Below are 26,175 nucleotides of genomic sequence, written 5' to 3'. Positions count from 1 at the left end.
TCAAAGATACCAAAACATCAATGCATGTTCACTTTGTTATGTCATTTTAAATCTTATTAAATATTATTTCATTGCACTTTTTAGATTTTAATAAATTTGTGTAACTCAGTCTTATGTGCTTTACTTTTTGAAAAAAAATACTACAATCATCAAACACTAGAATTTAAAGTAATTCTTAAATGTTTGAGACTATTGACTACGTGGCCTTTAACCATAATCTTTTTCATTGAACAAGGAAATTAGACTATGATAAAATATAGTAATACAGTTACAAAATGTAAAGGAAGTATAAATGTAAAAAATAATTTTCAACTTTAAAAAAAAAATTGTATAAAGGTATAAAAGTAATGAAAAGTTATTTTTCAATATGTATTTGAATTTTATATTTTTATGATTTAATCTTTTTCACCCATAAAACGTAAATATAAGGAATAATTTTGAATGGTGACAAATAAGGGGAAGTAACTCTAGTTCAGTTTGTAAACCAATGGTGCAATTCATTTACGACCTAAAGCTAAGGTAATTGGTGTTAATTAACAGTGTGTTTGACACCAAAGCTGTCAAGTGAAGCCATGCACTTAATGGGTCACTTAATTTGACAGTTTACATAGCTAGATGAACTTCCTGTTCATGGAAGAATTACGAATTTGCCGGTATTTCAAAGGAATATTACTTATGAAATCAATCTCAAGGCTAAGAAATACGGGTGAAATCGGGTCATTTTTTGGAATTCCCGGGTTATTTCAATGACCCTGCGGGTATTCCGGGTGATCCCTCAGAATTGTGAAAATCTTGGGTCACACCCGCAGAATACGGGTCAGTTGACAGGTACGGTGCAATACACTATGCTGTTGCAAATTGAACCTCCTTTTTTTACCAAAAATTATAATATTTGAAGAAACCTTCTTTTTAATTTCTGAAATCTGAAATCAGAAAAAAATGTCCCCTCCCACAACTTCTTATCCCCCCTCCTTTTTCCTTATTTTCCCCGAAAAATTATTTTCCTCAAGATATGGTCATAATCTCAATACAAATTTCTAATGGAGTTTGCAACCATAATTACCCATTTAAATACATTGTTCTTCAAATGTGATTGGATTACCTCCCTTACACTGATTTAAAATTGTCTTAATTATCCATTAAACAGGAATCCCTTGTTTTCCCCCCTTTTTAGTCCCCAATTCCTAAATGGTTTGAGCCATACCCCCCAAAGTCAATCCCAACCATCCCTTTGTGGTATGGAAACTTGTGTTATAATTTCAGAGAGATTCATACACTTAAACACTAGTTATTGTCTGGAAACTACTAAAATGCTAATATGGACCCCTTTTTTGGCCCTAAACTGTTGGGACCATAACCCCAAAATCGATCCCAATCTTTTTTTGAGGTTATAAACCTTAAGTATAAATTTCATGGATTTCTATTTACTTATACTAAAGTTATTGTCCAGAAACCAACTGTCTTTGGAAGACGTGGAAAACGACGACGACATGATACCAATATACGACTGCAAAATTTTTGCAGTCATAAATAAACTATATTTTACAGCATGCATAAATAGCAACATCTTTGCTAGCCAAGGGTTACAATCCAGTCCCTACCTCTCCACCCTCGGCAGATTAAGATACAATTTTTTAATTCAAGTTTTATGTTCAAGTGTAATCATAGTAAATGTCAATAAACAATTGCCAAGTGCTGATTGTGCTACAAATCTTTACCCCCAAATCATAGGAAGATATCCAGTGACTATTTTAAAGTTTTTCATCAACTAATTGAAGTTCCAAGGTATGCTTCTAGCGCATATGTTGCAATGTCAACATATATATTTTGGGTTCCTGCTTTATGAAATTTGTAGACACTAGAGTGGATGCAACAATTTTTACCCCTCCACATTGCTGCCATTGGCCAACAATGGGGAAGTCAGAATGAGCTTGACTTTTGACTTCCAGTAGATGGTGCTGCACAAATGTTAGCTTAATCTGCCAAAGGAGAAGAGGATTGGGTAAGATAGTAAGCCTTGCCTTGTAAAGATGAAATAGCAACTTATTTACTGAATTCTAAATCATTGTTTGTAAAGTGCAAATTGACTAATGAAAAGTTGTATAAAGGAGTTAAAATTCAGTTGAACATTTTCTTTCAGTGCAGGTTAATTAGGAACTGATTTATTTTGCCCCAAAAGACATTATCTATAGTTTTTTTAACAGAAAACACACAAACGATAAATTACATTATTTCTAACAAACTGTTTCATTCCCACAGTCAATAGATGTCTTTATATAACTGAATTACATCACTTCTGTTCTATTAATGTATTAGGTGCAACTCAATTGGTTATCAATTTGCACTTTCCATACAATGTCTATATATATATAGGAACAAAACTTAAAGAAAATTGTTAGCTTTTAAAATGTAATAAACAAATAATGGACTTCCCTTATTTATCTACAGCAGAATACATAAAATAGACATCTCTGTGTAAAAAAGCTATCTAATATGACATAGTGATTGATTATGTGAATTAGTTCTGAAAAATTATAAATAAACCAAATAAGGTAGAAGGACAACCACTATATTGTGCAACAGAACTTGTAAATACTATTCAAATGTTAAACATTTACACTGATAACTCAGCTGAAAACAATAAAATCACAAAATGTAAACATCAGACCTGTCAACTTGAATTTTCAATTGTAGCCAAGAACAAATGTGTCCCTTTTATTTCTTATTGTTATTTCAAATGAAATGCAATGTTTATATTATGGACTTCTGCCATACTGACATGCTGATCAATTTTGTTATTTAAATTCTCTATCTATCTTTTATAGTTTTAGATAATAGGCAAAAATGTCAAAAAAGATGGTAAACATGGTAATAATTGAAAATTCTTTCAATCAAGAGTCAACTGACATTTTTGGTTGTATTGACCTATTCGAATATCTTGTCTTGCTAATAATTTTTACCTAATCATGAAAACTTCTTTGATAGTTACATGAAGTCAATATCAAGGAGACATACTTATATAGAGGCAAATACCTCTCTCTGAAACTAAACCTAATCAAAGAAGCCATCAAATAAGGTCTGGGGCATGTGAGCCTCCTTTAAATCATCAAAATATAAAATAATGTTGACTGTTCTTGAATTGATACAGTGAACATACTTGAGCAAGGAAATCAGGTCATGCCCATTACACAAACCAGGTGTAAATACAATTGTGTAGCACATATTATAGGCCTTAATGTGTAGTCAAAGAAACAGGTCTCAATCTTAAAATAAGTTGACTATGAAGCTTGAAAATAAGATAAAGTAACATTGACTATTCATCATGAACAACCCTATACACAATTTATCAGGACCTCAGAAAGACAGTGGTTTAAGTAATCTATAGTGATCACTAACTCTGAGGTTGTGAGTTCCAAACATGCACTTAGTGAGTTGTGTTGGACTCCCAATATTTTTTGCTTCAGGTTGTGATTCACATACTCTTGCTTCCTCTACCAATAAAAGCAGTTTGTTCTAATATAGCCAAGGTTATCAAAAGAGGCACTAAAACCATCAAACAAACAAACAAACATTGTGTTATCCTATTCCTTATTGAAAGTATTTAAAAGGATGAGATACATGTATTGCTGTTATCAGCAAACTTAATGCCAATAGGAAAGTAATCCTAAGTCTTTACTGGCACGCCTATGTAAAATGCAAAACAAATATAAATCAAAAACTAAAAACTGATTGTGTTAAAAAGTTGTAAATTGGAATAGTGGTAAGGGTGCCAAGATGGTATAATAAAGACTGACTTTTGTTAAAGATGCAATGGTTTGTGACAAGTTAATGGAAAGCAGATGATGACTGGGGATGTGGACAAGTTGACAGGTCTGCTTTGTAACACACAATACCTGAATAACCTCTTCAACCTCCTCCTCTGGTAGGCAACTAATACCCTAATATAAATAAATGCTATTTTTGTACTTTTCCTTATCAACATAACTATATGAAAGCATAGCTCTTTGTTAGTGACATTCTTAAGTTTCATGCATTTAAGCTTTTGATGACACCTGAGTTGTAAGTAAAGTAGACCAAGCAGTTCCCTTTTCTCCTTTAAAACATTTCTAAAAATCATGTAAAACAAATAATAAACACTCATTTTGAGAGCATTGCAGTAAAATGTACACTACCAAAAGGAACATTTGGTGAATTCAAACCTAAAAGGGCAAACATAAGAATAGGAGGTAGTTCTGGTCAATTTTCAATTTGTATTTGGGAAAGAGTTGTAGTTGTGATTTTCCAAATATAAATTAAATGCTTCAGAATATTAATTACAGGTAAAAGATTTATGAATAATTTGAACAACATCATCCCCTGAAGAATTTATTGTTTCCCCTACCACTAAAAATTTTCCAAATTCAAGGGACACAAATTTCAGCAAAAATACTTAAACCACATAATTTTATCTGTGGTAAAAACTTAATACTAATCTAGAATTAATTGATACAGAGATCCCAGATACCCTTGTCTGCAGCATAATGCATTACCGATAAGTGTACACATTCTAATTGACCTGTATATTAAAGTCATCACAAGTGTTTGAATTTGAAAAGATTCTAGAACATTTATTATCATTTAGAAACAATTTAAAACCCTGATTTTAACTCTATATCAATAAATGTCAAATCCATCAAAATCATGCTTCTCATTTAAGTAATGATCCATGTTATCCTTTTAAAATTTGAAATCAATCTCTCATTATGTACCTTAGTTATCACCAGGAAAAAAAACCAAAAAACAAACACCTAATTTTTAAGATAATTAAATAGCAATTAATAAACAAATTCAAATCTGGAGGAATAACATATTTCCAAAAATTATTTCGTTAAAGAAATGTGTTTCTTTGACATAAAACTTAAACTTAAACCCAGCTTTATAGTAAACCTAATTGGCATTTCAAAGCTCGATCTGTGCAAAACAGCAATGCAGTGGCAAGCAATTTAACTTAATATTTTGTAGAAACTTTCTTATGAAATCAATCTGCATTATCTTTTTACCATTCCTAGCCAATCATACAAAATTTATGTATATTGAAGATATCATTTGTATTAACAATTAACAGGCTATTATTTCAACTTGGAATTATTTTCAATTATGGAATTTGCATAATTTCTTGTTTTTTTGATATTTTTAATAAATCCATGTTTATTCTGTACTTTAATGTTCTGTGCTGCGCACAACACTTTCTTTTACAAAGAAGATAGTTCATTGTATAGAAAGTGTTATGAACCACTCAAAACATTATAATAGCAAATAAACATGGAATTTATTAAAAATTTCAAGCACAAGAAATTAAGAAAATTCCATAATTAAAAATAATAATTCCAAAAAAGTTCAAATAATAGCCTGTTAATTAAAACTATATAGATATTATATATGAAGCAGCACACCTCAACCATACAAGAAAGTAAAGTTTGTACTGAAGATTTTACCTGTAAACCTTCAATAATGTTTCTGTAATCTCTCGATACTGAAGCAACCGACTCTCGTTTATTTGATCGTACAGACATCCATTGTTTGGCCTGTTTTGCCACAATCTGTGCTTTCTCAAACATAATGCTAACTTGGCTGTCTAAATCTACTGGAATTGCAATCCCTCTAGTCTTTGCTGAAAAAGAGTTCTCCCCTTTTTTATTACTTATCTAAGACTAATATACCCAGATGCTCCGCAGGGCGCAGCTTTATACGACCGCAGAGTTCGAACCCTGAACAGTTGGGGCAAGTATGGACACAACATTCAAGCTTGATACAGCTCTGAATTTGGATTGTGATTAAATAGTTGACACAACATAGGTTACTAATTTGTAAATAAGTATGGCGTTCATTATCACTGAACTAGTATATATTTGTTTAGGGGCCAGTTGAAGGACTCCTCCTCATTGTGCGGGAATTTCTCGCTACATTGAAGACCTGTTGGTGACCTTCTGCTTTTGTTTTTTTTTTCTATGATCGGGTTGTTGTCTCTTTGGCACATTCCCCATTTCCATTCTCAATTTTATTCTGACACAGAATGAATGTGGTCTAAGAACTTAAACTTAAAAACTTAAAAATTTTAAATTGGACATTTACCTATTATGGTCCAATATCCAAAATTTAAATACATGGTATATTCGGCATATCAAAGAACCCTAAGAATTCAATTTTTGATGAAATCAAATGAAGTTCAATTTTGGACCCTTAAGACCTCAATGTGGACCAATTTGATAACCGGGCCCAAATATCAAAAATCTGAATACATGGTTAGATTCAGTATATATCAAAGAACCCCATACATTCAATTTTTGTTGATATCAAACAAAGTTAAATTTTGGACCCCGATTTGGACCAACTTGAAAACTGGCCCAATAATCAAAATTCTTGATACATGTTTAGGTCATGGTTTTTTAATTTGTTGGTTTACAGATTTTCTCCATGAAAAAGTCGGGTCAGTCGGTCGGGAAAAAATAGAAAAAAAAATATCTTTCAAGACAGAAAAATATACAAAATAAATATATATTTCACCTTTCTAATAATATGTTTGTAATGCTATTTTGTCATCATTTCTTAAATTTTAGTTCGATGAAATATTGTTGCTCAGCTGTCATAAAATTGCATTACATTGTCGAATAATTTCCCGTAAAAAGGGGGGTGCCCGGACAAAGACGAAAATAAATCGTCATTTCACAAAAAAAAACAGATTTGCGTAGCTCTTAATCAATTCCAGTAAACTTGGTGAATAATGATCTTCAAGCATGAAAACTGATAAAGAAAAGATGTGAAACGTCGTACGGAAATCAGTTTCAACACAGGTGTCAAAAATGTAATAGAATCGTCCACTGGAAAAACGAGAATATCGAGTTAATCTGTTGTCATGCATTCCCTTTTTTTTTTTTTATTCAAATGGACGATGTTTTTTTTTTTTTTTTTATCTATAAAACAAGAAAATTTTAAATGATTTGTTAATATTCAGTACTTTAATTAACTAGATGTCTTCAACTTACACCTGTCCACATTAAGGCAAGTCTATTTCTATGAGAAGATGCATCTCACGGACTGATGACAAATAGGAAAAAACAAACTTATTGTGTAATTAATTTTAAACACAGGTTTCGTTCCGCAAAATTATTTGCGCAAACAACATTTCAAGGTCAGTTATTATTGATTTGTCTATTTTTAGAAACGTAAACAGGAAGTTTTATTTTTTCACAACAGAAAGTGTTATCAATTTTGTTAGTGATTAATGCACTTCATTTCATAAAAAAAGAATATTTTAATTATTTTTCAGGGATAATGCATTTGTTAGGGTTGGCGGGAATAAAAAAGCATGAAAAGTCAATTTTATTTTTATTCTGGAAATCGGCAAAATGGGGTCGGCGGATCCATAAACCAACAAATTAAAAAATCCTTGCCTTAGATTTAGCATATCAAAGAAACCTGAGGATTCAATTTTTGTTGAAATCAAACAAAGTTTAATTTTGGACCCCGATTTGGACCAACTTGAAAACTGGGCCCATAATAAAAAATCTAAGTACATGTTTAGATTTAGCATATCAAAGAACCCCAAGAATTCAATTTTTGTTGAAATCAAACAAAGTTAAATTTTGGACCCCGATTTGGACCAACTTGAAAACTGGGCCCATAATCAAAAATCTAAGTACATGTTTAGATTCAGCATATCAAAGAACCCAAAGAATTCATTTTTTGTTGAAATCTAACTAAGTTTAATTTGGAGCCCGATTTGGACCAACTTGAAAACTGGGCCCATAATAAAAAATCTAAGTACATGTTTAGATTCAGCATATCAAAGAACCCCAAGAATTCAATTTTTGTTGAAATCAAACTAAGTTTAATTTGGACCCTGATTTGGACCAACTTGAAAACTGGGCCCATAATCAAAAATCTAAGTACATGTTTAGATTCAGCATATCAAAGAACCCCAAGAATTCAATTTTTGATGAAATCAAACAAAGTTAAATTTTCGACCCTTTGGGACCCTAATTCCTAAACTGTTGGGACCAAAACTCCTAAAATCGATCCCAACCTTCATTTTATGGTCATAAACCTTGTGTATAAATTTCATAGTTTTCTATTTACTTGTTCTAAAGTTATGGTGCGAAAAACCAAGAATAATGCTTATTTGGGCCCCTTTTTGGCCCCTAATTCCTAAACTGTTGGGACTAAAACTCCAGAATCAATCCCAACCTTCCTTTTGTGTTCATAAACCTTGTGTTTAAATTTCATAGATTTCTATTTACTTATACTAAAGTAATTGTGGGAAAACCAAGAAAAATGCTTATTTGGGCCCTTTTTTGGCCCCTTTTTCCTAAACTGTTAGGACGAAAACTTCCAAAATCAATCCCAACCTTCCTTTTGTGGTCATAAACCTTGTGTTAAAATTTCATAGATTTCTATTTATTTAAACTAAAGTTATAGTGCGAAAACCAATGTGTCTTCTGACGACGACGACAACGATGACGACGCCAACGTCATACCAATATACGACCGCAAATATAAAAAGCACACAAAGTGGTTTTATACAGATAACTGATGATACATCTAACCTTATCTCCATTTTGTTTTCACGACTGATTCTCTTTTTGTAAAATTGAAGACTGACATACCAATGGGGGAAATTATGACACAAAATGAAAATTAAGTGACATAGTCCAGCGGATATCAGAATAATTGATCACTTTATGGTAAAAGCATGGAACTTGGCAAAATGAAAGATTAAAGGGTATAGACAAAATTCAGATATGAAACCACGAAAAAAAAATCCAATATGGCCGCCAAATTCAAGATGGCCGACATAAGTATAACATCATTCACTTGATGAAGTCTTCCAATTCTAATGAGTTCCAAAGATGTCAGAAACTTAAGGAAATACAATTCAGATATGTTATTTATTATGTTGTTAAACCTTATGGTACAGAAATCATCAAAATGGCGTCCAAATTCAAAATGGCGCGTCAAAATGTCTAAGTTTTACCGTATTCGAATGTATATACCATCATTGTGTGATAGCAGAAAGTTACCAAAGCAGTGAAACTGATCATTTGATATCGACAAAGGCTTACAATTCCATCTCTTGATTGACAAGCAATATACAATCTTGAAAATAAAGAACAATTACTTTTAAAAGCCATTAGCTTGTGATCTGTCGTAGACGTTTTCTTTGCAGGAGGTGGTGTTTGAAAAAGTGGTAACTTATTCCTCTTGATGGTATCAAAGACAGACGTTGTTCGATCAACAAGGCGTTCTTTCGTATACTTTTCAAACTGTTCTTGTCCCAATGATTCTATTGTGTTAACAGTTTTAACAACTGATATGTCAACAATGTTCTTCGAATCTAATACAAGCAAATCCTTACTTGTCTCTAAAAACGGATTTCCAAGATCATCAATTACATCATACAAAGACACAATGTCATTTCGGAAAGATTCTTGAAAGGATAATGTTTGTTCATGATGAAGTTTATTAGATGCGTTAGTGTTCACAAAGCATTCAGTGACATTTTCAAATTCATTTACCAACCTAGCCATTTCAGGCCCTGCAACCATCCATCTACGAAGAGCCCCTGGATTTTCCGTCAACCCAACAGCACCACCATCTGCTTTAACACAAGCATTATTTTGTTCGTGGGCTTGATCAATAGCCATACAGGAAAATTTCTTCTCGGTCTTGTTGACAACAAAGTTGCCCTCAAGGAATGCTCTGTGGGTTTCTGGGTTCGTTTTTGGTAACTGAACCATATCACCAAGGCAAAAAACCAAGGAATGATCTTTGAGAGAGCTTCAATATATAATGAAAAGTTAGCCTCACGTATAGACCTTATAAATATTAATACTGTCAATTCAAATCGGAGAGTTGTATACCAAAATTTAAAATGAGGAGATTCTTTAGATCGTTCCAAACACCAGTCTTCAAATTCTAAGGTAACCTCATCATCCCTCAAAACATCTTTGTATTGACAGTAAGCATTTGACAATAGACGGTAAAGTGTGCATGCTGTAACTTGGTGTGCTCTACGTGTTTTTGTAACATGAGATGCCTTTAGGAATGAATCAGCTGTACCTGGTGATGTAACCTGTGCATTTACTAACACACTAGTCCATCCACTATCTTCAAGCCAACTTCCAAGTGCTTTGAACGCAGCCATTTCTATGTGTAGGCCACCGAACAAAGTGATCCTCACCATATATCTGAGGCCAGTTCCACTGTATTAGTTTTGCTACAGTGAAAAGGGGTTGGTCAAAAGCAACAACTGGAGTTTGGCCTGGATTTAGCTTTCTAACAGCGCTACGAATAATGTTCAATGAGTGTCGTATCATTGCAACAGATTTTGCTTGCTCATGAAACAGAGGTAAAAGGGCAGACACTGCTGGTAATTTATTCCCATCTGGCAGGACTGCAGCATGATAGGCGGACCATGAAATATTTGTACCCACTGTAGCCCTAACACTTGAATTTTCTGCAACATGTTTCAGCCATTTGAATTCCCCTTTTAATGCAGCTGGGAATGAGAACATATCAATTGAAAGTTCTCCTTCAACTAATGGAATATCTGGTTCGTTGAATCTTAGTACAGCTGGTGGAAGATTTGAATAACTCTCTGGTAAAAGAGAAACTCTCTTTGACTGACATTTCAACATAGTTTCAGATTGGTCCAATGCTTGAACAACGCCTTGAGCATCCTCTGAAATATGTTGGAATAAAGATATACCTGTACCATGGAATGAATCTTTTGACGATATACTGCTTGGATTGTGATCAATGTTGTCTACAGCAGATGAAGTGAATACATTTTGCAATAGATTGGTAGGGCAAACAATACCTTCTTGAACATAACGACGACAAGCATCATTGGCCATTGAAGTAGAAATTTCTAACACTCGATCGTAAGAGACAGACAGTCCAAGTTTGAAGAAAGTATCTAATAGATCACGTTTTCTAGTCTTACAGTGGATCATGACTCCCAAATAAGCACAAACTGGAGGTTCATGATCTTTCATGTGACGGTTGGATTGTTTCTTTGTACAACTATACATCAGAAGCTGTGCTATTGTTAATGTCGACTGAGAATAGGAACGGTCCTGAATGTTGGGTCCAAACTGAATCATACTGATTAAAGAAAGCAATGACTGGGGTACAGAAGCTTCCTGACATCCCTTTGGGAAGGTTCCTTTGAATTCTGAATTTGATGCGAAAATATCTTTACGAACAAATGTAGCTGCTTTTGATATGTTGACAAACTCATTATCAAAGTCTTCTAAGCAGACTCTCTTCAATGCAGGACCAATGTCATCTTTGAAAGCAAGAATGTTTTCACGGCCTTGTTTGTAAGCATCTAAGTCTGGGAAATTAGATACAATTCTGTCTTTTAGTCGTGAACTATTAACTCTAGATGAAACATCTGCACCTAGACATGTTATTCTTTCCGTATACAGTTTACATAGATCTGACAATTTGTAAACACTTATGGTCTCATCGCATGACCTTGTTTCATTTATATAAGAGACTAGTTCTGAAAATGCAATGCCATGGATTTGCCTTTCTTTCTTAGATTCGACATTATCATTTTTTATTTCAATTCGAGATGCACGATTATATAGGGAAACTAAACATTTAGAGTGGTACTTTGCCTCCTGTGCAAATAGATCACCAGCACTTAACTTTGCAAGCAACAATGTGTCATTTAATTTTACTGCACATTCTCTCACACGTGTATCTTGTCCAAATGTTGAGGACTCGTGAAGGGCTTCTTGGTCATTTTCATTACAGAAAAAGCACACAGACGGATTACTGGTGGACTGAACGGAAAAGCTATGTCTAGTTTTTTTTTGAGATGTGGTGGCTTCATCTATACTCTCACGTGATGTTCGTTTTTCTGCTCTATTTAACTTTGTCCTGTTCAGTTTTAAGTTGCAAGATTTATGCCAACATGCCTTGTGGTCAATGAAAGACTGTGCTATTCCAGATCCCTCATCTAAGTTTTCAATGCACACATTAATGCCTTCAGGCATTAATCGCAATGCATGAAACTTCTTAATATTGTCAGCTAAAGATTGATAACCAGCCCCAACATTGAGACGTTTAGAACCAAATGGGCATATCAGTTTTTCATCTATAATTTCTTGGCATAGGATGCAATTTGCCCAATCAATATTATTTATTTGTTATTTGATTTAGTTGGTTTGTCATATTCTACACTTGATACCCTGAATGTCTTTTCAGTAGCCATGTTGTAAGAACTATGATCGTAAATTTGTTTATATATTCCTTGTGGATAACTTCTGTATGCCAGACGCGTGTTTCGTCTACAAATGACGTATCAGTGACGCTTGAATCACAAAAGTCAAAAAGACAAACAAAATGTATGTAATTCAAGATGATAACCTGAAATCTTGAAATTTTCGCAAAACACAACTATTTGTTGATTGTTAATGGCTTTCTAGATATACACGATATAATGTTTGAAAATAAGACTTTTGGCGGCCATTATCGAATTGTTTTCCATATTCAGAAAAGATAAATTAGCATCATATGCAATATACAAAGTTTTGTGCTTTTATTTTCAAATGTTCAATTAAACCTATTTTTTTTTTATTCTGCCTAATGACTGTTGGCCGCCATTTTGAATTTGTCGGCCATTTTGAGATTATTTTTGATTGTTCAATATTCGTTAAGATTAATAAGCATCATTACTAGCAATATGCAAAGTGGTGTGCTTTTATTTTCAATTGATAAATTATACTTTATTTTTGGACTCTGTCTCATGACTGTGGGCGGCCATTTTGAATTATTTTTTTATTTTTCCATATTCAGAAAATATTAATTACCATCATAACCAGCAATATGCGAAGTTTTGTGCTTTTATTTTCTAATGATAAATAATACTATATTTTTGGACTCAGCTTCATCACTGTTGGCAGCCATTTTGAAATTGGCGGCCATTGTGGATTTTTTTTGTATGGCTCCATATCCAAAAATGTTTATAAGCATCATAACTAACACTGTGCAAAATTTCATGCTTTTACCATTAAGTGATCAATTGTCCCAAAATATTGGACTTAGCTGCTGGACTAACATGATGGATTTATTTTTTATTTTTACTTAACATAGATAGTATATGACCTGTAAGTATTACTGTCTTAAACAGATTCAAACACAAATGGTTATTTGAAATGATCATCTGAACTTATTCAATGTATTAACTGGTATTACAAACCTATATCTGCTAATGTCTTTATACACGTTTCAACATGGTACTTTTGAGATCCACTTAACCAAGGGCAGTCAGACACTCTGAAAGCTCCTTGTAACAGCTTGACAAAGACTGGCTGCCGGGCCTACAACATAGTTATTCATAAATTAACCATGTGTTTACACAAAACATTCCAAAATATGATATTATAATAGTAATACAATATGCTATATGGTACTGCTCATTTGACGTATGATAAGGATTAAGTAACTCATTAAAACTTTTGAAATTGTTACTTCTTCTGGTAACCTTGCAAAACATGAAAGAAAGAAAAAGTTAGATCAAGCAAATCTTTAAAACATTCACAATTTTTTCTGGGAAACACCAATTTCCGAGCATTAGGGCAGGGGTTTGAGCAATTGCTAACATGTTTAATCCATCACATTTTATAAAGGCATATTTCAAGTCAAGAGACTGTTATTCAGTGGTTGTCATTGGTTGAGATCGCTAACACTGTTATTTTCCATATAATTTCTAATTTCAAGTGGAATAACTCCTGCAAAAATAGTTATGCAGTCTCATGACCTTGCTGATACATATATACCTTTTGAAATAAATTTCCTCCTTTTTATATCTTCTGTATGGGTTTTGCTCATTGTTGAAGACTGGTTAGTGTCCTATAGTTGACTATATATTTGGCAGTCATACAAAATCTCCTTAATCACAGTTAAAATAGATAAATTACCTGTAAAGCAGTTGTCTGATCAGAGAAAGGTGAACTGAAGAATGTGTATATAACATTCATAACAGTTTCTGTAACATAATTCTCTAAGGAGATATCAGCATGTTTACGATCTGTAGTAGCTGTTGATACCTAGAAACAAAATAAAGACAATCTGGTTATTGTCTCACAGATAGATTTCCATTATTATCATAAAAAGTAATAAAACTTGTCAAAATTATTTAATATGAGTGCACACATTGAAATGTCTGAATTTGTAGATGAAAGTCTTATACAGGTATCACACAAACTAAACATTACAGGGGCGTAGCTAGAACGAAATGATGTGCAAGCAACTACTGCCGAGCGGAGCGAGGCGAAATTTTTGAGACCCTTTTATGCAGATTTTTTGTTTTTTTTTCGGGTTTCGGTCATAGTTAAAAGAGGAGCTACATGTAGAAAGGACTTATAAACAATTTATGAATGAAAACTATTAATTAATCTTCTGAATAGAGTAAATAATGGTAAATTGAATACATAAACAACACATTTTTGTGATACCGAAATTACTCAAAATTGTCCAAAATCTGCTCTTCGGGTCTAGGCAGAAACGAACTTCTCTATTACTTTGTCAATATTAACACTGAATTCCCGATGAATATGCAGTAATGCCTAAGCGATGATAACCTGTCGTTGTTCATTGTTGATCGTACATTTGCAAGTTTCCAACAGACGTAGTACCTTGATATATCTCCACGGTAGCACTCGCGAGGTGTTATAAATCAGCGTACGTGTTCGCCATCGAGCGACCTCCCAATTGAATTCGTCAAAATTACATGCCAGGTCAGTTTCGTATGTCTCAGAGATTTCTTCGTTTGTTATATTTCCAACAACACAAGGAAGCAGATACGGCGCAAAGAAGCGATTTTCTAATAATACCAGACGCGACTCCACTCTCCAGTTTCATTATCATATGGTCTATGAACGCAAAATATAATGAGACTTTCCAGTACTGTTTTGGCGTGTTTGCAGGGTGATTGGGTCTTGTTGTCTGTCGAACACATCGCCTCGGGATCTGATAAATTTAATGCCGATTGGAACATCTCATTCCAAACAGATAAACCGTACTCCGTAAAATGTGCTCCGAAACTACATGTCTTAGACTGAGTATAACAAATTCAAATATTGTAAAAGATACATGTTACTGTCCGATTTTGTCGATCTCCAATATAACTTTTATTTTGAAACCAAATGCCGTTATTTAATAACATTTCATTAATCAAAAAAAAAGTGACAACATATGTGTTTCCTTTAATCATTTAATTTATATTTTTATTTTGCCATATTTTTTTTTTATGCCGAATCGATGTGCACGCAACTGCGTGTTAGCGTATATGCAGCTACGCGCCTGCATTATCAATGATCCATGAACATGATGTCAAGGTTTGATGTAGTCTGCAAAGCAGACATCAAGACCTATTTCTTGACCCAATTTACTTTAAAGGTCTCAACTATATAAAGGTATATCAAACTATCCTGAACTCTAAACTATACCCAAACGGGTCCCAAACCCATTCTTAAGCCTTACATTAACCATAACTATGACATCCCCATGAATTCTAAAGAACCGGGACCCTTAACCAAAACCTTAAACTTAAACAAAAACCTAACTTTAACCTAGAACATCCCCTTATCTTACCATAACCATAAAGAAACACAATTTCTAAAGTATAGAGACCCCATAGTATTTTAAAAACAGATTAAATCATGTATATTTATAGATTGTGTGAACTTGGGGCACATTACTGTGACATCAATATATATTATGCATGATGGCAAGGATTTTTCCTATTGAGAACCCCTTGCCCTCTAATTCAGTCTGTCTTCCACAGTAGCACATAATCAAATAAGTAACTGTTATACACAAAGAAATGGCTGCTACGTTATACAAGCAAAATTCTGTTATGAAAATCTTAAATATCAGATAATAATATTTGCAGAAAGAATATCAACAGCAGGTATAAAGTTTCTTATGCTCAGTCAAAACCATGCAACAGTTTTTTCAGGCTTATAAAACTTGCTGTTTTCATGATTGATGTGCTAAAGGAAGCAAATGACTTCTGATTAGATGATTTCAATTGAAATTTAAAGATCAAAGATTTAACTACAGGTATCACATATAAACTTTACATTATCAATAATTCATGAAATTAGGTCAATGTCAGATGAACCATGCCAGATTAACATGTACACCTAATAATAATTTCATACATTTACATAAACTTAATTTAGTGCCTATAGTAACTGAGAATTTTAAGACCTAACCATGAAAATTAATGATGACCAATGATCTATGAAAATTAGGTCAAGGTCAGCAGCACAGCTTAGTCTTTTGATATTGATGCCTTGGTAAAAGCTTAAAATTGGAGAGAGAAATTAAAAGTATAATTTACTGTACGTATAAATTAAACTGTATTCTACTCACCCTTCCCATATCCTCCAAGAAGTTCTGAAACAAGTTCCACATATGTGGACTGGTATAAATCTCCTTCATCTCAACCTCTGTGTCAATGTAACAGTGATTTAGGAAGTTAATGTATGCTGCTTTCACCTGCAATCATAATAGAAACATTTACAAAATTAACAAAATTAATGAGTTCAATATGTGAAACATGAAGTTTTACATCCTAAAAAAAATAAGAGGCTCTCAAGAGCCTGAATCGCTCACCTGTTATTTTTTTGCTTAAATCTTTCATCAATGATTATTTTTGCTTTTCAATATATATTAATGGGTGGCTTAAAAATGCCATTTACATGTTCATTGTATCTGTCATATTTAAACAACTTGTGTAAATTTGTCCTTAAAGGGCAATAACTTCTTAAGGGACAATTTTGGTAATTAAACTTTATTGTAGATCTTACATTGCTGAACATTTTGCTGTTTACAGTTTATCTTTTTCTTCAATAATATTCCAGATAATAACCAAAAACTGCAAAATTCCTTATAATAACCAATTTAGACAATGGCAGCAACCCAGTTGGGTTGTTCAGTATGACTGAAAATTTCAGGGCTGATAGATTTTGACCTTTGAACATTTTAACCACATGTCAGATTTGCTCTAAATGATCAGTTTTTGAGATATAAGCCAAAAAATGCATTTGACCCCTATGTTCTATTTTTAGCTATGGCGGCCATGTTTGTTGATGGGTAAAAAAATTAGATACAATACATAAACAAGATTCCTAAATGAACATTCTTTAAAGTTAAGATGTATTAGGCACAATAGTTTCAGGAGAAGATTTTTTAATGTAAGCAAAGTTGATAACAAATTGTGTAAAATTGTCTTTAAAGGGCAATATCTCCTTAAGGGGATAATTGACAATTAAGGTCATATTATCTGTTTTGTAGATCTTACTTTGTTGAACATTATTGCTATTTATAGTTTATATCTATCTATAATAATATTCAAGATAATAACAAATAAAATGCTTCGCTGAGAGCAGCCTGATACGACTGCAGTGGTCGAACCCTGAACAGTTGGTGCAAGTTTGGACACAATATTCAAGCTTGATACTGTCTGAATTTGGATTGTGATCAAATTTTTATATAACATAGGTTTCCACACAAAATGAATGTGGTGAAAGATCTTAAAAATTTGAAATGGGTTGAAATATTTCTATTTATTTTCTATAGAAGATTTCTTGCTATTGCACAATACTGTGCAATATCAGATTTCTTGCTTTGGTGCAATAATGTGAAATAGAAGATTTCTTGTAATTACCCAATAATGTGCAATTGATTTGAGGATTTCTTGCATATGCACAATACTGTGCTATAGTAGTGCAATACAAAAATGTACTATGCAACTGAAGATTTCCTGCTATTGCCAAATACTTTATATAATAATGTACACATCATATTTGATGTGTATCTCCTGCTATATCAGTAATTTTCCCTTTAATATACAAATAAGAACTATAAATCAATGGAAAATGGAAAATTTTAAGATAAAAAACAAGAGTGCACACGCTGAAATGTCTCGCCTTCTATACTAATCATTGATATTATGTTGATAGTCCTAAGTATAAAGCTAAGCTTTAATACAACTGTCACATAAACTTAACATTAACCAAGATAACTAAACAAAGACCAATAAACCTTGAAAATGAGGTCAAGGTCAGATGAACCATGCCAGGCAGACATGTACAGCTAACAATGCTTCTATACAACATATATAGTTGACCTATTACTTATAGTTTAAGAAAAATAGACCAAAACACAAAAACTTAACACTGTGCAATGAACCGTGAAAATGAGGTCATGGTCAAATAAAACCTGCGCGACTGACATAAAGATCATAAAATATTTCCATACACCAAATATAGATGACCTATGGCATATAGTTTTAGATAAAAAGACCAAAACTCAAAAACTTAACTTTGACCACTGAACCATGAAAATGAGGTCAAGGTCACATGACATCTGCCCGCTAGATAGGTACACCTTACAATCATTCCATACAACAAATATAGTAGACCTATTGCATATAGTATGAGAAAAACAGACCAAAACACAAAAATTTAACTATAACCACTGAACCATGAAAATGAGGTCAAGGTCAGATGACACCTGCCAGTTGGAGATGTACACCTTACAGTCCTTCCATACACCGAATATACTAGCCCTATTGCTTGTAGTATCTGAGATATGGACTTGACCACCAAAACTTAACCTTGTTCACTGATCCATGAAATGAGGTCGAGGTCAAGTGAAAACTGTCTGACAGACATGAGGACCTTTCAAGGTACGCACATATCAAATATAGTTATCCTATTACTTATAATAAGAGAGAATTCAACATTACAAAAAATCTGAACTTTTTTTTCAAGTGGTCACTGAACCATGAAAATGAGGTCAAGGACATTGGACATGTGACTGACGGAAACTTCGTAACATGAGGCATCTATATACAAAGTATGAAGCATCCAGGTCTTCCACCTTCTAAAATATAAAGCTTTTAAGAAGTTAGCTAACACCGCCGCCGTAGCCGCCGCCGTAGCCGCCGCCGCCGGATCACTATCCCTATGTCGAGCTTTCTGCAACAAAAGTTGCAGGCTCGACAAAAAATTATGAATTTTTTTTACCCCCCCCCCCCCCCCAAAAAAAAAAAACCCCAACCAACAAAGTAATTGTCTGGAAACTAGAAAAATGCTTGTTTCTTGGACCCTAATTCCTGAACGCTAATAACCCCCAAAATGCAATCCCAGCTTTCCCTTTGTGTTGTGATGCTTTGCATTACAATTTTAGAGAGATTCATACCCTTTAAACACAAGTTATTGCCTGGAAACTAAAAAAAATGCTTGTTTTTTGCCCCTTTTCGGCCCCTAATTCCTGAACCATGAGGACAATTACCCCAAAACTCAATCCCAGCCTTCCCTTTGTAATATGGAACCTTGTGGTACAATTTCAGAAAGATCAATACACTAACAAACAAGTTTAATAAATAATTGTCTGGAAACTAGAAACATTCTTATTTTGACCCCTTTTAGGCCCCTAATTCCTAAACTGTTGGACAAATAACCCCCAAAATCAATCCCAACCTGCCTTTAGTAGTTATAAACCTTGTGTTAATATTTCATTGATTTCTATTTACATATACTAAAGTTATTATCCGAAAACCATCTGTCTAAGGACGATGACAACAACGTGATCAACATGGTGATACCAATATACAACAATTTTTTTTTACATTTTTGTGGTTGTATAAAAACTGCAAAATTTCCTTAAAACTAACAATTTAGTAACAGAAAGCCAACAATGGGTGTTCGAATCGTCTGAAAATCTCAGAGCTGATAGATCTTGACCAATTGAACAATCTTACTCCATGTTAGATTTGCTCTAAAATCTTTAGTTTTTGAGATATAAGCCCTCTATGTTCTATTTTTAGCAATGGTAGCCATGTATGTCGATTGATCAAAAAATTCAGATACAATTTATAAACTAGATACCCTAAAGAACATTTAATTAAAGTTTGAAGGTATGTATTATTTAGTAGTTTTAGAGGAGGACATTTATGAAATAGTTTAGGACAACAGACGATGACAACGAACGCCAAGTGATGGCATAAGCTCACATGGGGCCCTTTGTGCCCTGGTGAGCTAAAAAGAGATTGACAAAGGGACGGATCACAACATAGTCCCTACTCCTAATTACAACTTTAACATTCCTCAATTTTCGTGCCAAATGAATAATTATTGTATTCTCTCTCTATATATATAAAAAAAAAAGATGTGGTATGAGTGCCAATAAGACAACACTTCACAAGAGACCAAATGACAGAAATGAACAACAATAGGTCACTGTACACCCTACAACAATAAGCTAAGCCCATACTGCATAGTCAGCCATAAAAGACATCGAAATGAAAAATGTAAAACAATTCAAAAGAGAACCAGATGCTCCGCAGGGTGCAGCTTTATACCACTGCAGTGGTCGAACCCTGAACAGTTTGGGCAAGTATGGACACAACATTCAAGCTTGATACAGCTCTGAATTTGGATTGTGATTAAGTAGATGACACATCATAGGTTTCTGACACAGAATGAATGTGGTCTAATGAACTTAAAATTTATTTTATTTTTGCTATTGAGCAATACACTATGCTGTTGAATATTAATCCCGTCAAAAAAAAATATTTGTAGAAAAATTCTTTTTAATTTCTAAAATCTGAAATGAGAAAAAATAACCCCCCTACCCCCACCCCCTTCCACATTTTTTTTTTCACCTCCCCCCTTTCCTTATTAAAAAAATAATCTCACTTCAAATTTCTTATGGAGTTGGCAACTATAACTACTCATTCAAATACATACAGTCATGGTTAAAATTAATATTAATAAACAGTACCGTAACTTCTAAAAATAAATTTACAGCTACACATCTCAAGACAATCATCATTTCTTAGAGCATAATTTTCAATCAATGTAAGGGAGGTAATCAAGTAATCAAACATATACATATATATAACAGTGTTCTTTAAATTTTAATGGGATTACCTCCCCTTCACTGCTTTTAAAGTTTATAAATTGTCCTTTAATCAGAAAAACCCTTGTTTTCTCCCTTTTTTGTCCCGAATTGCTTGATGATTTGAACCATAACCCCCCCCTCCCAAATTACCATCCCTTTGCAGTATGGAAACTTGTATAATTTCAGAGAGATTTATACACTTAAACACAAGTTATTGACTGAAAACCAAAAAAAATGCTTTTTTTAGCCCCAAATTCCTACACATTTGGGACCATAACCCCCAAAATCAATCCAAACCATCTCCTTGTAGAATTAAACATTGCGGTACAATTTCAGAGCAATTGAAATGCTTATACACAAGTTAAGATCTGAAAAAGAAGAAAAATGCTTCTTTTGGGTCCCTAATTCCAAAACGGTAGGGACCATCATCTCCAAAACCAATCCAAACCTTCCTTTAGGGGTATTGAGCCTTTTTATAAAATTTCATAGAGATCCATTCACTTGAACTTTAGCTATTGTCCGAACACCAAATGTGTCTTGGGACTACGACGCAGATGCAGACGCAGACGACAACATCATACCATTATACGAACGCAATAATTTTTTGCGGTTGTATAAAAATATGTTTATATTGAAGGATTTTAATGATCAAACTTTTACAAAATTCTCTATTCAAAGATCTTAAAAAAGCTTTGAAGTGTGACATCATATTCTTGGCCTATGAGTAGTGTCAATGGCAAACTATGATGAGTAATTAAAGTATGAATTATTGAAAACTTGCCTTCACCTCATAGATTTGAATTGGTAGAAAAAAATACAGGTGCTAAATTTACAATGCTTGCAATCTGAACCAAAAACTAGAGGCTCTCAAGAGCCTGTGTCGCTCACCTTGGTCAGTAAATATGTGCATGTTTAACAATGGACACAGATAAATTCATGACATAATTGTGTTTTGGTGATCGTGATGTGTTTGTAGATCTTATTTTACTGAACATTCTTGTTGCTACAATTATCTCTATCAATAATGATCTTGGCCCAGTAATTACAGTGGAAAATATTTTCTAAAATTTACACAAAAATTTATGAAAATTGTTGAAAAATGACTATAAAGGGCAATAACTCCTTAAGGGGTCAATTGACAATTTTGGTCATGTTGACTTATTTGTAGATCTTTCTTTGCTGAACATTATTGCTGTTTACAGTTTATCTCTATCTATAATAATATTCAAGATAATAATCAAAATCTGCAAAATTTCCTTAAAATTACTAATTTGGGGGCAGCAACCCAACAACAGGTTGTTCAATTTGTCTGAAAATTTCTGGGCAGATAGATCTCCAAGTAATAAACAATTTCACCCCCACATCAGATTTGCTCTAAATGCTTTGGTTTCAGAGTTATAAGCCAAAATCTACATTTTACCCCTATGTTCTATTTTTAGCCATGGCGGCCATCTTGGTTGGTTGGCAGGGTCACGCCACACATTTTTCAAACTAGGTACCCCAATGATAATTGTGGCCAAGTTTGGTTTGACCCGATAAACAATTTTACCCCATGTCAGATTTGCTCTAAATTCTTTAGTTTCAGAGATAGAAGCCAAAATCTACATTTTACCCCTTGTACTATTTTTAGCTATGGCGGCCATCTTGGTTGGTTGACCAGGTCATCAAACACATTTTTAAAACTAAATACCCCAATGATGATTGTGGCCAAGTTTGGTTAAATTTGGCCCAGTAGTTTCAGGAGAAGATTTTTTTAAAAGATTACTAAAATTTTAGAAAATGGTTTAAAAATGACTATAAAAGGCAATAACTCCTTAATGGGTAAACTGACAATTTTGGTCCTGTTGACCTATTTGTAGATCTTACTTTGCTGAACATTATTGTTGTATACAGTTTATCTCTATCTATAATAATATTCAAGATTATAACCAAAAACTCCAAAATTTCGTTAAAAATACTAATACTGGCCCAGTATTAACGTTCATTTCAAGCATTTTGTTGAAGAAATAACGTGGAAAGAGCTTCTTCACTCAGTCATGCTTTGCAAATGTACACGGATTTTACGTATCCGTTTACGGTCCATGTTTTACCATTGTCAAGTCAACATCCAGTTTTAGAAAAACGTGATTTTCAAAACGAAAATGAAGTTTTTGACATGTCATTTTGCACAAATAAAGAGTCTATGGCAGATATGAGCACGCTGATATGCACACTTTGAATGATACACTACCAATTTAACAGTTTACATCCAAACATACAAAACAAAGTAAAGTCTAAAATCGTTTTTTAATCTAATGTCATTATCATTGGAATGGCCATCTGATTACCATAATTGCCTTTTGTGACTTAGTCTTAAGGGATTAAAATCGGGATCAGATATAAAATGTCCGGCTGGCTCAAATGTTTTTTGGAAGCCCTGATACTAGGGCAGCAACCCAACAACAGGTTGTCTGTTTTGTCTGAAAATTTAAGGGCAGATAGATCTTAACCTGATAAACAATTTATGCTCTTCAACTTTGTTCTTGTTTGGCTTTATAAATATTTTGATATGAGCGTCACTGATGAGTCTGATGTAGACAAACGCGCGTCTGGCGTACTAAATTATAATCCTGGTACCTTTGATAACTATTTACCCCCACATCAGATTTGCTCTAAATGCTTTGGTTTCAGAGATGTAAGTCAAAATCTACATTTCATCCCTATGTTCTATTTTTAGCCTTGGCTGCCATCTTGGTTGGTTGGCCAAGTCATCAGACACATTTTTCGAACTAAATACCCCAATGATGATTGTGGCCAAGTTTGGTTAAATTTGGCCCAGTAGTTTCAGAGGAGAAGATTTTTTAAAAGAATACTAAAATTTTAGAAAAATGGTTAAAAATTGACTATAAAGGGCAATAACTCCTTAAGGGGTCAATGACAATTTTGGTCATGTTGACTTATTTGTAGATCTTTCTTTGCTGAACATTATTGCTGTTTACAGTTTATCTCTATCTATAATAATATTCAAGATAATAACCAACCAGGTGCTCTGCAGGGCGCAGCTTTATACGACCGCAGAGGTCGAACCCTGAACAGTTGGGGCAAGTATGGACAAAACATTCAAGCGTGATACAGCTCTGAATTTGGATTGTGATCAAATTTTTGACATTACATGGGTTTTTTTACACAAAACAAATGTCAAGATTTTACAAATCAATTAAAGATTTCTTCTTCAAACTTATTTAAATCTAAAATTAAATAGTTGACACAGCATAGGTTTCTGACACAGAATGAATGTGGTCTAATGAACTTAAAAATGTTTTTTTGCCTTTGAGCAATTCACTATGCTGTTGAATATTAATCCTCTCAAAAAAATGTTTGAAGAAATTTTCTTTTTATTTATGAAATCTGAAATGAGAAAAATTTACCCCCCCCCCCCCCCCCCCATTTTTTTTTTTCACATCCCCGTTTCCTTTTTTCCAAAACTGATATCAATTCAAATTTCTAATGGAGTTTGCAACAATAACTACTCTTTTAAATACATCATAAAATATTAAAATGTCAAATAAAGTGCTTGTTATCACTGAATGGTAAAGATTGGTTGGTAGTAAAAGTGAATATACATTGTTTATTGTATAAAACAATTAAAAAAAACTTCATCAGCAACATTTTATATTGGCAAATTTCCAATGAAGTTATTTACATAAAGTTATTGGCAAATAAAAATAGAAAATGACATCATAGTCATGTCTGGCAAATGTCCAACATACATTATCTAAAAACATTTTAGATAAGATAAGGAAAAAAAGCTTCATCAGCAACATTTTATATTGGCAAATTTCCAATGAAGTTATTTACATAAAGTTATTGGCAAATAAAAATAGAAAATGACATCATAGTCATGTCTGGCAAATTTCCAACATATATTATCAACTACTATTCTATACAAAGAAAGATAACTCCAATTGAAAATTAATTGCTATTGCACAATATTGTGCAATTAGATATTTCTTGCTATTGTGCAATACTGTGCAATTGAAAATTTCTTGCTATTGCACAATACTTGATATGGAATCCTGATTTGGACCAACTTGAAAACTGGGCCCATAATCAAAAATCAAAGTACATGTTTAGATAAAGCATATCAAATAAGCCCAAGAATTTAATTTTTGTTAAAATCAAACTTAGTTTAATTTTGGACCCTTTGGACCTTAATGTAGACCAATTTGAAAACTGGACCAAAAATTAAGAATCTACATACACAGTTAGATTTGGCATATCAAAGAACCCATTTATTCAATTTTTGATGAAATCAAACAAAGTTTAATTTTGGACCCCCATTTGGACCAACTTGAAAACTAGGCCAATAATTAAAAATCTAAGTACATTTTTAAATTCAGCATATCAAAGAACCCCAAGGATTCAATTTTTGTTAAAATTAAACTAAGATTAATTTTGGACCCTTTGGACCTTAATGTAGACCAATTTGAAAACGGGACCAAAAATTAACAAGTGAAACTGCGAGCTACTGCTCACTGATGATACCCCCGCCGCAAGTGGATAATATTAATAGTGTAAAAATATGCAAGTGTTCGGTAAACAGGAAGTTGTCGAGTGATGAATCTGAAAACGCATCACACGGTATAGCTGACTTATAAAAATCCTGAAACCAAATTTCAGAAATCCTTGTATTGTAGTTCCTGAGAAAAATGTGACGAAAATTTTTAACTTGGTTATCATGTGTAAAATCATACAAGTGTTCGGTAAACAGGAAGTAGTCGAGTGATGAATCTGAAAACGCATCACACGGTATAGCTGACTTATATAAATCCTGAAACCAAATTTCAGAAATCCTTGTATTGTAGTTCCTGAGAAAAATGTGACGAAAATTTTCAACTTGGCTATCATGTGTAAAATCATACAAGTGTTCGGTAAACAGGAAGTTGTCGAGTGATGAATCTGAAAACGCATCACACGGTATAGCTGACTTATATAAATCCTGAAACCAAATTTCAGAAATCCTTGTATTGTAGTTCCTGAGAAAAATGTGACGAAAATTTTCAACTTGGCTATCATGTGTAAAATCAGACAAGTGTTCCGTAAACAGGAAGTTGTCAAGTGATGAATCTGAAAACGCATCACACGGTATGGCTGACATATATAAATGTTGATACCAAATTACAGAAAAGGTGGATGTGTAGTTCCTGAGAAAAATGTGACGAAAGT

General features: G+C 33.3%; 1 protein-coding gene across 3 annotated transcripts in view; it reads right to left on the bottom strand.

Annotated features, from left to right (window-relative positions):
* Positions 1-26,175, bottom strand: part of LOC143079481 (inositol 1,4,5-trisphosphate-gated calcium channel ITPR1-like) — a 283,048-nt gene that overhangs the window by 74,487 nt on the left and 182,386 nt on the right. For 2 of the 3 annotated variants that reach the window (XM_076254849.1, XM_076254857.1), the window contains exons 34-37: positions 16,432-16,557; positions 13,971-14,099; positions 13,250-13,370; positions 5,475-5,650 (exon numbers count right to left, since the gene is read on the bottom strand). In XM_076254849.1, coding sequence (XP_076110964.1) covers positions 5,475-5,650; positions 13,250-13,370; positions 13,971-14,099; positions 16,432-16,557 — 552 coding nt within the window. Of the gene's footprint in view, positions 1-3,893; positions 3,939-5,474; positions 5,651-13,249; positions 13,371-13,970; positions 14,100-16,431; positions 16,558-26,175 lie in introns of all 3 variants that reach the window. The other variant, XM_076254840.1, reaches the window with a different exon arrangement.

This window comes from Mytilus galloprovincialis, chromosome 1 (assembly GCF_965363235.1).
Source record: "Mytilus galloprovincialis chromosome 1, xbMytGall1.hap1.1, whole genome shotgun sequence".
NCBI classification, from domain to species: Eukaryota; Metazoa; Mollusca; class Bivalvia; order Mytilida; family Mytilidae; genus Mytilus; species Mytilus galloprovincialis.
This window is presented reverse-complemented; position numbering and strand designations above follow the sequence as displayed.